This window comes from Nomascus leucogenys, chromosome 21, assembly GCF_006542625.1.
Source record: "Nomascus leucogenys isolate Asia chromosome 21, Asia_NLE_v1, whole genome shotgun sequence".
NCBI lineage: Eukaryota > Metazoa > Chordata > Mammalia > Primates > Hylobatidae > Nomascus > Nomascus leucogenys.
This window is the reverse complement of record NC_044401.1, coordinates 9,416,953-9,432,219: the sequence shown is the minus strand read 5'-3', so window position 1 is coordinate 9,432,219 and position 15,267 is coordinate 9,416,953. Positions and strand designations below refer to the sequence as shown.

Below are 15,267 nucleotides of genomic sequence, written 5' to 3'. Positions count from 1 at the left end.
GAGTACTGATTATTATTCCAGTTGTATGTATGGATAAACTGAGGTGTATAAGGCTAAGTGACTAACCAAGGAGCCCTCAGCTGGTATGTAGTGGAGTGGAATGTGAACCTATGCGACCTGAGGCCCGCCCGAGCTCTCCCTCACTTTCTGCCGACATGCCTGAGGGGATCATTGTGGAAAGAGAAGAGGCAGGTGTGAAGACTTTTGAGCCCTTCCCCTGCCCTTAATCAGAGTAACTTTGTTTTAATCTGTTTTATAAATTTGTGTTTCAAGTATATTTTATCTACATGAGGGATTTTGCTATTTTTAAAAAATGCTAAAACCATTAGGGTGTTAATAGATTTCTTCAGTTTCAGCCCACCGCATAACTGGGGATAAATAAAAATGGGTGCATTTGTAACAAGAGTAGCTCTTCCCTGTTCTTTTGCATGGTGCGCATGCATTCTTGGCCCTGCATCTGCCCTCTGCTCCTTATGCATGAAGAACTTTCAGCCATTCTTTCAGGTGATTTTGGACAGTGTCTTCCCCAACTGTCTTCACTTTTGGAATTGCTGCTGTTGGAGGAAGTGCTTTGATGTTGCGACTACCCTGGAGCTTCTTGGGAGGGCCAGTAACTGGCCTTTACCACTTACCATCAACAAATGAAATGCAAAGACTTACCTTCTCTGCCCTGTACACTTAGATAGGAGCTTTGGAAACAGGGATGTGGCCATTTCCTAATGGTCCATTCAGCCTGCAGCTTGCCTGAAGTACTCCCTCCTGCTTCCTGCAGGCCCACCTGCCCCTAGGACAGAGTAACAGCTGTGGAAGTGTGCTCCCTCCCTCATTGGCAGCCATGGCCAAAGACTCAGAATCTCGGAGGATGCTCAGAGGTACGTACCTTTTAAATCAAATGTCATGGCCTTTTGTTAAGCATTAGAATTCTTCAGGGGGAGGAAGTGAGAACAGGGGTAGGGATGATTAGAGGAGGGATCAACCAAAGGCCTAATTTTACTCTTAACGTGTTCTCTTTCAGGAGGGATATGTAACTTTTCCTATTTATACATATAGCTGGTATATTTTAAACATTCCCATTGTACTTCATAGATTTGATAGAACTCTGAAACCAGAAAGACCCCTAGAGAATTACTAACCTTCCCATTTGATTAATAGAAAGAAAAGAGAGACCAGTGAGATCCAAGGAGATTACCAGGGCACTTAACCAAGAGCACTCACCTGGGTTGTGTCTGAGCCACTATGTCGAATGAACCTTGTGCTAAAGAATCATTTAGCACATGGCAAATATAGCATTAGTGGCCCAGAACAGAATTCTTATAGGCCTTTTAATGTAGATTTGAGCTTTTATACTTCATAGTTGTTATGTTTCAGGTAGACTTTGACTCTCAGCATTTTTTTTTGTAATAATACATTACATTTATAATGGGATTCTCAGATAGTCTTCATGGGGCTAGAAGAAATTACTGTAACATAGTTCCAGGGCTAAGATTCTTGTTGAGAGGATTAGATTTCTTGTGTTAACACAATAGTTTAAGTCAGCAAGTTACATTGCCCAAACTTTTGAGCAGGCACGATGCTAGGTACCAAGAATGCAAATGAATGATAGGAAGCTTGCCTTTGAAATGTTTATAGTCTATTGAGGAAGAAAGACATAGAACAGATGATTTCAATAAAATGTGGTAAATGAAATAATGGCGGTATGCCTAGGATATAAACGGAAATGCTTTGGGGATGGCAGGCATTTGGCCTTCAAATACATTCATGCATTGATGGGATTCAAATCCTCCCCTCTAAGCAGGCTGGAATTCGATTCTAGCTATTTGGCCTCTCTGCCAGTGGTACTGAGAGATAACACTGGTTTTCCATCAGGGAAAATATATATACACACACACACACATACGAACATATATACACACACACATATAATACATATATACTACATATACATATATAAATTTATATATATGTGCACATAATGTGTATTGTGTATGTATATATGATATATATATATATATATATATATATATATATATCACTGGAATGAGGTTTACAAATCATTACTAAAGGCGATTTAAAAATTAGAGGGTATAGTATCCATAATAGGTTTATAATGTGTAAGAGACGTTTGCAATGGTAATATTTGAATCAAATACACTGATTGAACTATTTTATTTTCTTTGCCATAATTTCTTAATAAGCTAAACATATTCTTTTAATATTTGTAAATAATAAACATAAATGAGTCTATTTTGGCTCTCATTTATCACTGTTAAATTGTGGGTCAAGTCTATTTGCTGTTGAAACATTTTTCTATAATATTTACATATAAATATTTGAGACAAGGTCTTACTCTGTTGTCCAGGCTGGAATGCAGTGGTGTGATTACAGCTCACTGCAAACTCTGCCTCCTGGGTTCAAGTGATCCTCCCACCTCAGCCTCCCAAGTAAGCTGGTACTATATAGGTGTGTGCTACCACACCTGGCTGATTTTTGTATTTTTTTTGGCAGAGATGGGTTTTTGTCATGTTTCCCAGGATGGTCTCGACCTCCTGGGCTCCAGTGATCTCCCACCTTGGCCTCCCAAAGTGCTGGGATTACAGGCATGTACTAGACTTCCTTTTAAATATATTTTTCCCACCGTCAGAAGACATCAAAGCTTAGATTGGCCACAACACCACAAAGACCATTAAGCATTTTCATGTACTTCAGGTGTTTAAGAGAAAGAGCAAGCATTTGGGAAAGAGGGTGGGATCACAAATTACTATACTCCATGTTAAAAATATTTTCTTGCCAGGTTTGGCGGCTCATGCCTGTACTCTCAGCACCTTGGGAGGCTGAGGAAGGAAGATTGCTTGAGTTAAGAATTTGAGACCAGCCTGGGCAACATAGTGAGATCCCATCTCTACAAGTAATTTAAAAATTAGCCAGGCATGGTGGCATGCACCTGTGGTCCCAAACACTCAGGCGGCTGAGGTAGGAGGATGGCTTGAGCCTGGGAGTCAAGGCTGTAGTGAGCTGCCATCATGCCACTACACTATAGCTAGGCAACAGAGCAAGACCCTTTCTCAAAAAATAAATTAATAAACAAAAGTATTTTCTCAAAGAGAAGAAAAACTAGACCTTTATAGTACATAAATAGATTTGCAAAACTCAAGAGCTATTAACATTACCATTTCAGAGGATTTTGCGAGAATATGGTGAAACCGAGGGAAGGTTTGATCTCAGTTATTCTAATCTGTTTTCCCCTGAAGTAATGGGAATCCCATGCCAGTTTCATGGAGGAAGACTGAGCTAATTCCCTTAGGCCACATTACTGATGTTCCCGCTGCTAAATCAAATCTGTCTTTGATTTATCTTTTGTGCTCTTGTTCTTTATTGATATGTCCTTTATGCAGCGAGAAGACTGCAACTTCAGTCTTTCTCTGCTGTAACTGTAAAGTGCTTTTCCTCTTGAAGAGTTTCATGTAATTCTGATGGGGCAGCTTCTGAGGAAATAGAGAACCATTATATGCATGTTGGTCCAAGGAGATGTGTTCTGAAAAGACAGCCTGCTGCCTTTGGCTCCCCTACCCAGAGGAGGAGAAGTCAGGGTCTATAGTTCTTAGAGCCCCAGCAGACTGTAAAACTGGCAGGATTTTCTACACCGCCCAAACTGGTGGCTCACAAAAAACCAGGAGGGATGGATCATAATTTCATTTAGAATTGTTTGACTAGCACTTGTTAACTTTATTAAAATAGCAAATACAAGTAAAATTCTATGGTTTTGAAAAAAAATATACCGGGCATATTTTCATTAACTCACATTTAGTAGACTTAATCATCTTTTAAACTTACACAATTAACTTAAATACACCTTTTTTTGCTGCTATTCGTAATGGATACATCAAGGATGATGGTGTAAGTATAAGCCTTACTCAATCAGCACTGTTAATAGAACTGACAGCGTGAGTCGTGCAAAGAACATTGAGAGGAGAGTTTAAAACAGAGAGCTGAGAAACTCAGCTTCTGAAGTTGGAATGGTTATTGGCTTTTGAACAACTTGTGAACTATTCCTTTGTCAGCTTTAGAATGAATGAAATCTTTGTCCTTTTGTTTTTGTTAAATACAGGAAAGTCCAAGAAAGGTATGACAACCTCCTTGTGTGGTGTTTTTGTTTCCAGCAAATATTGAAAGGTCATTGTCAAGTCATGTTTAAGAAATGATCAGATTTAACACTGTGCAGTGGTGGATTTTTAGTCTAATAATTATTTCTTTTACACAATAGAGAAAAATTGTTGCATATTTGCAAGAAACACAATGCTGGGTGCAGCTGCTGTTGATTCACTGGCAGCTGCATGACCCTCTTTGTTTTGGCTTTTAATCGCAAGGTCAGACCCTGCAGGAAACATGAGTGCTGTGGAAGCATTGTTTTGTAAGATTCAGAATCTATATAAAGAGAATAGAGGGTATTATGATGTATACGAGCTAAGTGTAAACCGTGATTCTCCTTTATCAAGGACAGGTACAAATAAGGCAGGCTACAGTCAAAGGATGAAAGGATTTAGGAAGCTCCTACTTACTCATTTCATTGGAGTCTGTTTTCTAAGAAAGACTTAGTGGAGAGTGAAGTATAGTTTAAATGATTGGCTTGAATAAGTAAGATGGTTATTTCCTGTGGCTAGGTGGTAGAGATGTAGGATGTTAGACGATGTGTTATAAAACTTGATGAACTGTGCTTCAAATAATTGAATGGCATTTTACAAACCTGAGCTCTTAAAAACTATTTGCTATTGTCTGTTTGGAAAAAGAATTGTTTGATAGATATAATCTGTTTTTATTCTTCCTATTTTCTGGTTGATGAATATGTGTGAAAGATTTATTTGTCTTGTAACAATCTTTTTTGACTACGCATGTATCAATTTTTTTTAAGATTTCTTGAGTTTTTCTCTGTAAACTTAGATTTAATCTGAAACTGTGAACATCATACCTTGTTAATTTGGTATTGTAACTAACACCATCAATGAGTGCATGTTGGAAGTGTTGTATGTTTTTCCTGCCCCCTTGTCATCCTTTTTGATCTTATATCTTTTTCCCTTTCTACAATCATTCTCCTTCTTCATTCCTGACTTGTCCTGTGCCCTCTTCTTCTGGCTGTGGACTGTCGTTAGGAAGAATGAATTCCTCAGCAGGTGAGCTATGACAGGCTGAATTGATAGAAATACTGGTTAATTTTATCCTCTTAACCCCAGGTTATACTTTTAGTCATCTCACTTTCTATATTACAGCCCAGATAGCCATGTAAAAGTATATACCACATATTGGGAATGTATTGGCAGGACTCTACACATTGCGTAATTGTTAACTCACAGAGACTTTTCAGGTCCGATTAGCCAGAATTAATAGAGACCGGCATTAAAAATAATAATAATAAATGGGCCTTGCACATTTGGTCTCTTGGCTGTCCCAGGCAGTGAAGAGCTGAGCTGGTTTGGGTTCCTTGTGTGGCTATGATTAGGAACAAGCCTCAATTAGGTCTTGCTTTATACATCTTATAAACTACCCCTTCAAACAGCTATTTCTGTCTGGATAGGAAGGATTTAGTGCATTTTCAAGGCCCTTTTTACTGTTTTAGTTGCTTTCCCACTGATTAATGTTATTCTTGCTACATAATTAAAAAACAGAAACCAAATAGTCTCAGGGGTTGGGAAAGTCTCATTTTTCCCAATCTTGTTTCTTTGCTGCCCCTCAAAAATTAGATGCATTCCACTTCCTTATTGGACTATTTATATGGAATATATAGATGAAAAGATAAATTCGTTCAGTGACTATTTATCTTATGACATCCACATGCTAAATAAATGGAGGTAAACTGTGGTGCACAGGACATCTGCATCTCCTTTCCTGATAAAGCTTCCATGAGAGTGGAGGCCTAGGCCAGTTTACTGCCATTCTAGTGTTCCTTCACTGCACCAGCATCTCTCCTTGGGCCTCCTACCAGGTTACCCAGCCCCATCCCCTGATCTTCTATGATGTTTCCTCTGTTTAAAATATCTATGCCTTTGGATGGCCAGGCCAGAGCCTGAATCCCAAAATGAGCTCTTTGGAATCACACTGGTTCAATTGCAGGATCACAGGAGAGGGGCCCATGCCCGTATTGATAATTGCAGGGGTTACCTGTTTTTGGGAGATTTGTTCAGCAGGGAGGAAGCTAGGCCAGGTGACAGTGGGGTTCACTGAGGTCAGTAAAGTGTTGCCAGTAGGCAGAAATGAGTAGCTGCATGAGGTGAACTTTTCTACTCACATTGGATTCATGGGAAATAAAAATCCTGGGTTGGGAAAGAGATGCTTATTATCGGCCTCATGCTTTTTCGTTTAAGTTGCCATGAAAATGTAAAATGCTTATCCTACCACCAGAATGACTGGGAGATTCAGTCGTAGAGTCAAACCTCAGCAACTTGTGAGTTGGTCTGGGGAATTAATGTTCACAACCCTTAGCACAGTACAAATTGTAATGTAGCTGGCCCTTCTACATTCACCTGAAACATCTGAGCTGAGTCATTTTAGTTTACTATCTCCTTCACCCATAAGTTCTATTTTTTTATTCTGTGATACTTTTGGAAAAGTAGCCAAAAAACAACAACAACAAAAAAACACAACCCTGGAAGATCTGAGGAGCAAGACATACAGTTCCCTTAAGAAATATGCTCACCTTTGTCCTGCTTTTCCAAGAGGGTGGTATTTGCTTCATAAGAGTTGGTTTTTCCTCAATGTGGAAAACTCAGGGAGAGGAAGAGGTTGTGGCAATGTCACTCATTGCCAGAGAGATAATTCTTGTATGTTTTAAATTACATGGCTGTCATTTAGGGATTTGTTTTTCGTACTACAAGGAAATATCTTCCATGTAGTTGGTGCCAATGTGAAACTTTTCTATGCCACAAGCCTTTTTTTGAAATCATAAGAAAATATACGTGTGACCTTTTCAAATAATTTCTGTTGTTTTTTTTGTCATTTGCATAATAAATAATTGGAAACAACTTAAAAGGAGCAATTAGTAATTCCAAAAGTTCAAGTATCAAAGGTAAATATTTGAGTAATGAATTATTTTGCCTTTGTTAAAAAAAAGCGCAGCTTCACGCATATGACTATACCAGCTTCATTTAATGCTGTGTGGATTGACCATTATAATTCATGATATTCTATTTAGTCTTGTGGTGTGCTTTTATGTTTTGCATCTTCCCTTAGCTAAATGCTATATGGCTTTAAAAAATATGTATGTATTTATAATTTATAATGGCAGATAATATTAAAGTAACTTATTTTCCCAGAAATGTCTGAATCTGAAATAACCTATTTTCACTTAAATATCTAAAACCACTCCAAATACTAATGGTGTGAATACTCTGCATGAAACTAAAACCATTTTACAGAAATTTTGACATACAGTGCTTTGTTAAGGCATCATGGATGTGGCTTCTATTTTTAAATGGAAATCTTTAATCAATAGCTGAGAAAGCCATTGAGAATTACTTCTCTTCTTTCATCCTCTTGCCTAGTATTGACCATTTCATTACTACTAAAACTTTCATTGAAAGGTAGGTAGAGCACACAAAAAAGAGGAAATTCAAATGGTCCAGTTGTGAACTCTGAATAGCTCTGGTAATAACTCCCTGGGTAATGGAAACTATTCGAGTAGACATTCTCTTATCAGGGAGAAAGAGATTACAAACTCTAGTACTGGCTAGAGAAAAGTTTTTTCATGAATTGAGGAATTTGTTAATCAATATGATGCCTGCTCCTGAGTCTATAATAAATAGAGAATTGAAAAGAAGAAAATTTGACTTGTAATGCCCTAAATCAGCGATCAGAGAGCAAGCCATAGCAGTAACACAAGGTAAAGCCAATAACCTAAAGTGCCAGCTGACCAAGCACCAGGGTAAAGAAAAGACCTCTTGGCCAGGCACGGTGGCTCACACCTGTAATCCCAGCACTTTGGGAGGCCAAGGCGGGCAGATCACAAGGTCAAGAGATCGAGATCATCCTGGCCAACATGGTGAAACCCCGTCTCTACTAAAAATACAAAAGTTAGCTGGGCATGGTGGTGCACACCTGTAGTCCCAGCTATTCGGGAGGCTGAGGCAGGAAAATTGCTTGAACCCGGTGGAGGTTGCAGTGAGCTGAGATTGCACCACTGCACTCCAGCCTGGTGACAGAGCATGACTTTGTCTCAAAAAATAAAAATAAAAAATAAATAAAAGGCCTCTTATTTATGGTGCTTTTCGTCCTACTGATGCCTACATTTTCAAATGGTTGTTATCAACAGCGTGTGGAAGGCTGATTGTTATGGTGGGAAAAGAAGAGAGCTAGGGTAATTACAAGGAGCACAATCATTGGAAGGAATGTTGACTCTGAATTAAGTAAGTAATTGACAGACAAGAACAACTGAAAAAGAGAGAGAGAGAAAATGGGAAAAATGTGTAGTTTGGATCTTAACAAGATTAAAAGTGTCAGTGATAATATATGAGTTTCTGAAATCCTACACTTGAAAGATTCCACCTGCTTTTTTATGACCAGACTGAGTGCTCCTTAAGTTGAATACCATTGAAGAAATGCCTGCCCTAAAACCCTGGTTTTGCTTGTCACTAGGAGGCATCTTATTTTCACTTGAACACAGCTATTTCTAGAGGATTCAGGGCCTTTGATTGTGTTTCTGTTTGGTTTCTTTTGTGTTTGTGTGTTGCTGGTTGTGCTGAGATGTAGGAATGCCATAGGAAAGTGTCAAGTGATCCTGCTGAGGGGTAAGAGACTCAGCAGACTGCTTCATTCAAACTGTTGCTTGCACTGAGCGTGGTGCTCTTTCTTTGATCTTCTTGGCTTCAAAACAAATTAGACCAAGGCCCAAGCTTCATAGGCAGATGTTTCTGGTTGCTGGCTTGTGTCTGTAGACGTTTAAGATTCAAAGACTGAAAAATGAGGCAAACTAACATATTTATGGCTCCTTCCTTAGGTTATAATCACCAACAGATGAGTGAAGGACACAGGCAGAAATCTGAATTTTACAACCGCACAGCATCTGAATCAAATGTCTACTTGAATAGTTTCCATTATCCAGATCACAGCTACAAGGACCAGGCCTTTGATACTTTGAGCCTAGATAGCTCTGATAGCATGGAGACCAGCATCTCTGCTTGCTCACCTGACAACATCTCTAGGTAAGATTTATTTATGTGTAAGGTTTCTGGTTTGGAAAAGAGCCTACTGCTCACGAAAAGTAAAGCCATCAATTTGGGAACTGTATATGCACAAGCCCAAATTTTTGAGACATAGAGGGTCTATAATGCAGAAGAGGGTTGGTGTCATGATGGCCTTTGAAAGTAGTTTCTCTTATCTTGTGTAACTTAGCTAGTCAGGCATCATATAATCTGTTTCCACCTTTTTCCTGTTTTTCTCCACTTGAGCTCAGATTTACACTGTGCTTTAAAATTTATTTCCTTCTGTTGGTTAGCTCTAAGCTCCACTTACACTGCTTTTGATTAAAAAAAGAGGGCCCAGGCACAGTGGCGCATGCCTATAATCCCAGCACCTTGGGAGGCCAAGGTGGGTGGATCACCTGAGGTCAACAGTTCGAGACCAGCCGGACCAACATGGAGAAACCCTGTCTCTACTAAATACAAAAAATTGGCTGGGTGTGGTGGCGCATGCCTATAGTCTCAGCTACTCAGGAGGCTGAGGCAGGAGAATCCCTTAAACCTGGGAGGCGGAGGTTACAGTGAGCCAAGATTGCGCTATTGCACTCTGGCCTGGGCAACGAGTGAAACTCCGTCTCAAAAAAAAAAAAAAGAAAGAAAGAAAAAGAAATGAAATAATTTCCAACAACAGTCAGAACTTTGGAGGATTTCTTACCCTTGTATTTGTTAAAAGGAAGCTTTTTGCTATTCTGTATGTTAAAATTTTTGTAAGGATTTAAGTGTTCACATTTGTATTTATACTTAGAGACAAGCAAAGGTGGTCTTAACATATAAATCTGGCCATGGTGCTCCTCCTTTTCTAAAGTTTTGATGTCCGACAACCTACTGTCAGATCCCAGAACCTGGCACTCTAGTTCCCCCCAACTCCCGTTCGTTCTCCCGATACACCTCACAGAGCTTAATGATTGAGAGGATGAAGAACTCTCAAATCTCTGTGCCTTTGACTGTATTGGTTCTTAACATTTTCTCAAAGGATAAGCACAAAGTCAGGGCTTAGTAAGTTAATAATGATAATAGTAATAATAAGTATCCGTGTCGGTAGTATTCAGAATACTCTTCTATAAGCCAATTTAATAATTTTAGCAGAATAGAGATTTTATGCAGAATTTGACTCTCAATTGTCTGTTTTCTGTGACCCAAGACCTATTTTCTGAGCATTATGTTTGTCTACACTGTAAATAATGATATTGAAAAAGCAAAAACATTGTCTGACTCATGTAACTTTCTGGTAGTCACAAAGCGATGTCTCAACAAAAAGTGAAGGGCAAATGTACCCACAACTCTGAGTAATCCTATCATCCTACAAATATTTTTTTGTGACATAATAAACCACGAGGCCAAGTTTGTGTGACTAGAATTTCAGCATGGAATTACCTCATTAATAGGCTTATAATTTGGGGATATTTTAGTACATAAGTTAAAAACAAATCTTAAGCAGAAAAGATTTTTTAGTTTTTTACTCTTCTTTCTACCAATCTTCAAAAAATTCCCAATTAAGGATGCTTTATCAAAATACACATTCCAAACATTAGTTCCTCATAACCTGCTTCCCTGGTGTTTATCACTTATTTTCCATTATAATAATTGGTAAGAGCTTATCTTTGAGTATCATGAATTTTGTTTTAAAGTTGATGGTACAGAAGAGAAATGCCTGTTTCTCCCTCCCCTTTGCACTCCACCTTTTACAGGCATCTTCTACTTCGCTTCAATTTTTTGACATTCAGAAGATCTCATAAGACAATGACATTAAATACTATTAGTAGTTTCTGACCATGGGGATTAGTTATCTGCAGTTGCCAGCACCACAGAGTCAGTTTTGTGTAAAGCAACTATGGAAAATGATCATGGCCACACATAACTACTTGTCAGAAATTACCATTTTGCAATAGTGCTATCATAGAAAGAATTAAGGGACAAATGTGTCTCACCACACACACACATGCAAAAGGTAACCACATGAGGTGATAAATGTGTTACTATTATTATTATTATTTTTGAGACAGTCTGGCTCTGTTGCCCAGGCTGCTGTGCAATGGCGCAATCTCAGCTCACTGCAACCTCTGCCTTGTGGGCTCAAGCAATTCTCTCGTCTCAGCCTCATGAGTAGCTGAGATTACAGGTACCCACCACTACATCTGGCTAATTTTTTTTTTTTTTTTTTTTTTTTAGTAGAGATGGGGTTTCACCATGTTGGCCAGGCTGGTCTTGAACTCCTGACCTCAGGTGATCTGCCCAACTTGGCCTCCCAAAGTGCTGGGATTACAGGCGTGAGCCACGTTAATTAGCTTAATTGTAGTAATCATTTCACAATGTATGCATACATCAAAACATCATGTTATATACCATAAATATATACAAATTTTATTTGTCATGTATATGTATGCTCAATAAATCTCACGGTGGGGGGAGGAGGGAGGACATGTAAGCAAAGAAAATGGTAAACAGTGAAATCTAAATAAACATTGACTATATGAAAAAAAGAGATAAATGGGGATTAGGCTATTGGTGAGTTTGTTTTGACTAACTGGCGAGTTTTCAAGACCTGAAACTTAGTGAAATTCAAATTATTTTCAAATTAATGAGAGATATAAAACATATATATTTGATGTCACAAACTACACTATAGAATATAAATATAATTTTGTGCCCTTATATGTCCTGCACGCATGTCTTTGGCTTTCTCAGTTGGGCCAATGAAGTTTATCCCTTTCCATCCATGAAGTCAGGTATTCACAATGAAGGAGAATAAGAATTCCTGTACAAAAATTAAAAGATTCCTTTCCCTTGGATTCTTGCTAGCTGAAGAGAACAGAACTTACTCTTTTGTATCTCCTCACTGGCTAATGGAAATAATGAGAAGTTATTGCCATGTTCTTCTCTTTCATGTGGGAGAAAACACCTGGCTAAAAAGTGGTTCAAGGTTACTCTGCAAAGTGCAGCCTAATTGTTAAGCTTATAAGGATCCGGTATTCCTAAGACAGTTCACTCTTTAATGGATGTGTTTTGTAATGGGGCTGTCAGTACCGATTATAGAATAAATGGTATGCCCTGTGTTCTCTCCAATAGAACTCTTAGCCCTAGGTTTAAACCATCCTAGGTTTGATTTGCAAAAATATAATTTGAGAATACTATCTTAGTAATTATCTATAACCAAGAAGGCTCTGATTCTTCATTTTTATATGACTTTTTAATGAATTTATTTTTATATGAATGTGTCTAACAAACATGTATCCCTACTCTATGCCAGGTTCTATGCTACAGGGATACAGGCACAAAAGTTGGTCTATCTGTCCTCAAGAGAGTCTAGTAAAGAAGACAGGTACTTAAATGAGTACACAAGTACACATGCATTAGAAACAGCATATGGTCCCCATAGCTGAAATAGCAAAGTAAATAAGTTTTGACCTAGGTTATAGTCTCTCTTTTCCAGAACAGTCAAATAGAATGTAAGCAAGTGGAAAATAGAAGTTCCTGTTTTGTGTTAAACATTTTCAAGTTTTCACTTTGTCTTTTAGTTACCCTGACTGTTCTTGCACCTTTCACTCCCTTTGGTTTCATCTTTCACTTGAGTGATGTCTTTTCCATCATTTCTTTTGAAGCTCTTAAATCTCTTTATACAGTTTTCTTATTGGTATCATGAGGGGGTACTCTTCACAAAACTGGCTGCCATCCATCCACTGCACCTATAGGAGAAGTCATGTTTTAATTGGCATCATGATTTAATAAATAAAGTGTCCACACATATAAAGGGACAACAAAAAGTAGCTCATAATACATATTCCGCAACTGAATAAAGTGACTCCAAACATTAGGTGTCATTTATATAGAACGTTGGTGATAGTCTTGTTGGTCTGATATCTTTAAGTCATTAAACTAATGGGAAGGACTGTCGTGGGCCATTATTTTTAGACTTTGGAGGAAACATTTGGAAGTCACACTTTGTAAGATTTGGTTTTGGTTTATTTACCTATGAGTAAAGCATTGCATTATTTTGCTTGCCTATATTTTGTCTTCTAAACTGAGGTAAGTCAGTGTCACCTACAATTTTCAGAGTTGAATTGATTTGGCTCTTCGGTCCAATGACTCGTAAGTAACATTCTTTAAATTATATATGCTTGGATTTTGTCATGCACCTCCCTTGACCGTGTGTGTGTGTGTGTGTGTGTGTGTGTGTGTGTGTGTGTGTGTGTTAGAGAGACTTCTCAGTCTAAACCAATATTCTTAAAAGGCTTTGGTGTTTCATTCAGTGCCAGCACTTCAAATATTGCTAGAATAGAAGAAATGGAGAGACTTTTGAAGCAGGCTCATGCAGAAAAGACGCGGCTGCTTGAATCTAGGGTAAGCTTCATATTTTCACGCCGGAGGTCTGTGATACCGTGGTGCAGGAGCCCTGCACTTGGCATCAGACAGTACTCCTCCTTAAGGAGCCGTGTGTTCCTGGAATAATCACTCAACCTTTCTCAGTCTCATTTTCTTATCTGAAAAATAAAGGTGTTAGATGATTTCTAAGGCTCTCTACTGCAGTGGATTTTCCATAACTTGAAATATATATGTAGTATTGACATAGACCAAAATGAATGCCTTGTGTTTTTTTGTGTGGTTTTTTTGTTTGTTTGTTTTGTTTTGTTTTTTGTTTTTTGTTTTTTTGATGGCTGCTTTGTGTTCCTGCCAAGGAGCAGGGAGGAATGTCATGTCTTTATGCATTATTTCTTCCTTCCCAGTTTGTGCTAACTGCACTATTTTAATATTTAAAATCCCACATTTTTATGACTCTATTTCAAGTCAGAATCTGACTTCCTTAGGAATCCCCCAAAATGCCTTTGCATCCTGCCCTGAAGGGCACCTCCTTTCCTTTTCTAACTTCCCCATGTGCTTCCTCTGTGACCTTCAGCCAGGAAACTACAGAGCAACAACAGGAATTAGAGGGACCATGGCCTTCAGTTAGAAGACAGTAGTCAAAAGACAGGCTAAATCACATGATAAGTGCTAGGGGACAGTTTGTGAGGCTTTTTATTTAAAATGGGAGAGTTGCTGGTTGATATGAAATGATTAAATAACTGAATATATTAACAAGCTGGATTTTCACTGAAGACCACAATTTAATTGTTAATTAAATTTAGTGATTGCATTTCTGCCGATGATGATTTTGGAAGTTATACCAGGCATGGTTATGAGTTGTTTTCTTGTAGGTTATGTATTATAAGAGACTGGTCTACAAACCAAGATTTGTCTAGTAAGAATTGTCTTTTTTATATTGATTGGAACCATTCAAGTATAACCAGTATGTCTTAAAATAATCATTGTTATGCATAATGCTTAGGAACGGGAAATGGAAGCCAAAAAACGAGCCCTGGAAGAAGAAAAACGACGCCGGGAAATCCTGGAAAAACGATTACAGGAAGAAACTAGCCAGAGGCAGAAGTTAATAGAAAAGGAAGTAAAAATAAGGGAGAAACAAAGAGCACAGGTTGGTGGGTCAATCTGAATGCATATGGGCAGGTTGCCCCCTTGTGGCAGTTCCTAGAAGACAGCTATTCTGTGTCAGGATGCTTTCGTGGGCACTGAGCATTAGCACTTGACATGTAAGGGTTAAGAGAAGAGTGTGCATTCCTGTGCAAAAAAAAAAAAAAAAAAAAAAAACGTGAGTTCATTTAAAAACTCTTAGGGAACCACCAACCAAATGACACTTTTCTTTAGTCATGCATGGAACGTTTTGCCAGTAGCAGCACTTTTTCTTCCACCCATTCTTTGGAGTACATTTTAAAAAGAGAATCTTTTTTGAGCAGCTTTTAAAAATGCAGCTGGATTTGCTGCTGAAAACAAATACAACATTTGAACTGAAACCTTTGCTTGGGGAATGGAAGAGGTTCTACTAAGCCATCTTTTACAAGCAAACAATCTAGAGCAGTGTAATTTTTCACCAAGCCCAGTGTCTTGGTCATGGTGGTAGTGTTTTGTTTTTTTTCTGAGCACTGTATTGTCACATGTGTTCCCTTTGCTACAGTAGTCCTCAACACCTGTGCACAAGCTTTTTGTATTCAAGCAA

General features: G+C 38.4%; 1 protein-coding gene across 1 annotated transcript in view; it reads left to right on the top strand.

The window, feature by feature from the left end:
* The window catches only part of PHLDB2 (pleckstrin homology like domain family B member 2), a 115,783-nt gene that overhangs the window by 93,024 nt on the left and 7,492 nt on the right, over positions 1 to 15,267 (top strand). The window contains exons 12-15 of the mRNA XM_012501068.2: positions 773 to 872; positions 8,981 to 9,185; positions 13,469 to 13,559; positions 14,542 to 14,688. Of these exons, the coding sequence (XP_012356522.2) occupies positions 773 to 872; positions 8,981 to 9,185; positions 13,469 to 13,559; positions 14,542 to 14,688 (543 nt within the window). The remainder of the gene's footprint in view (positions 1 to 772; positions 873 to 8,980; positions 9,186 to 13,468; positions 13,560 to 14,541; positions 14,689 to 15,267) is intronic.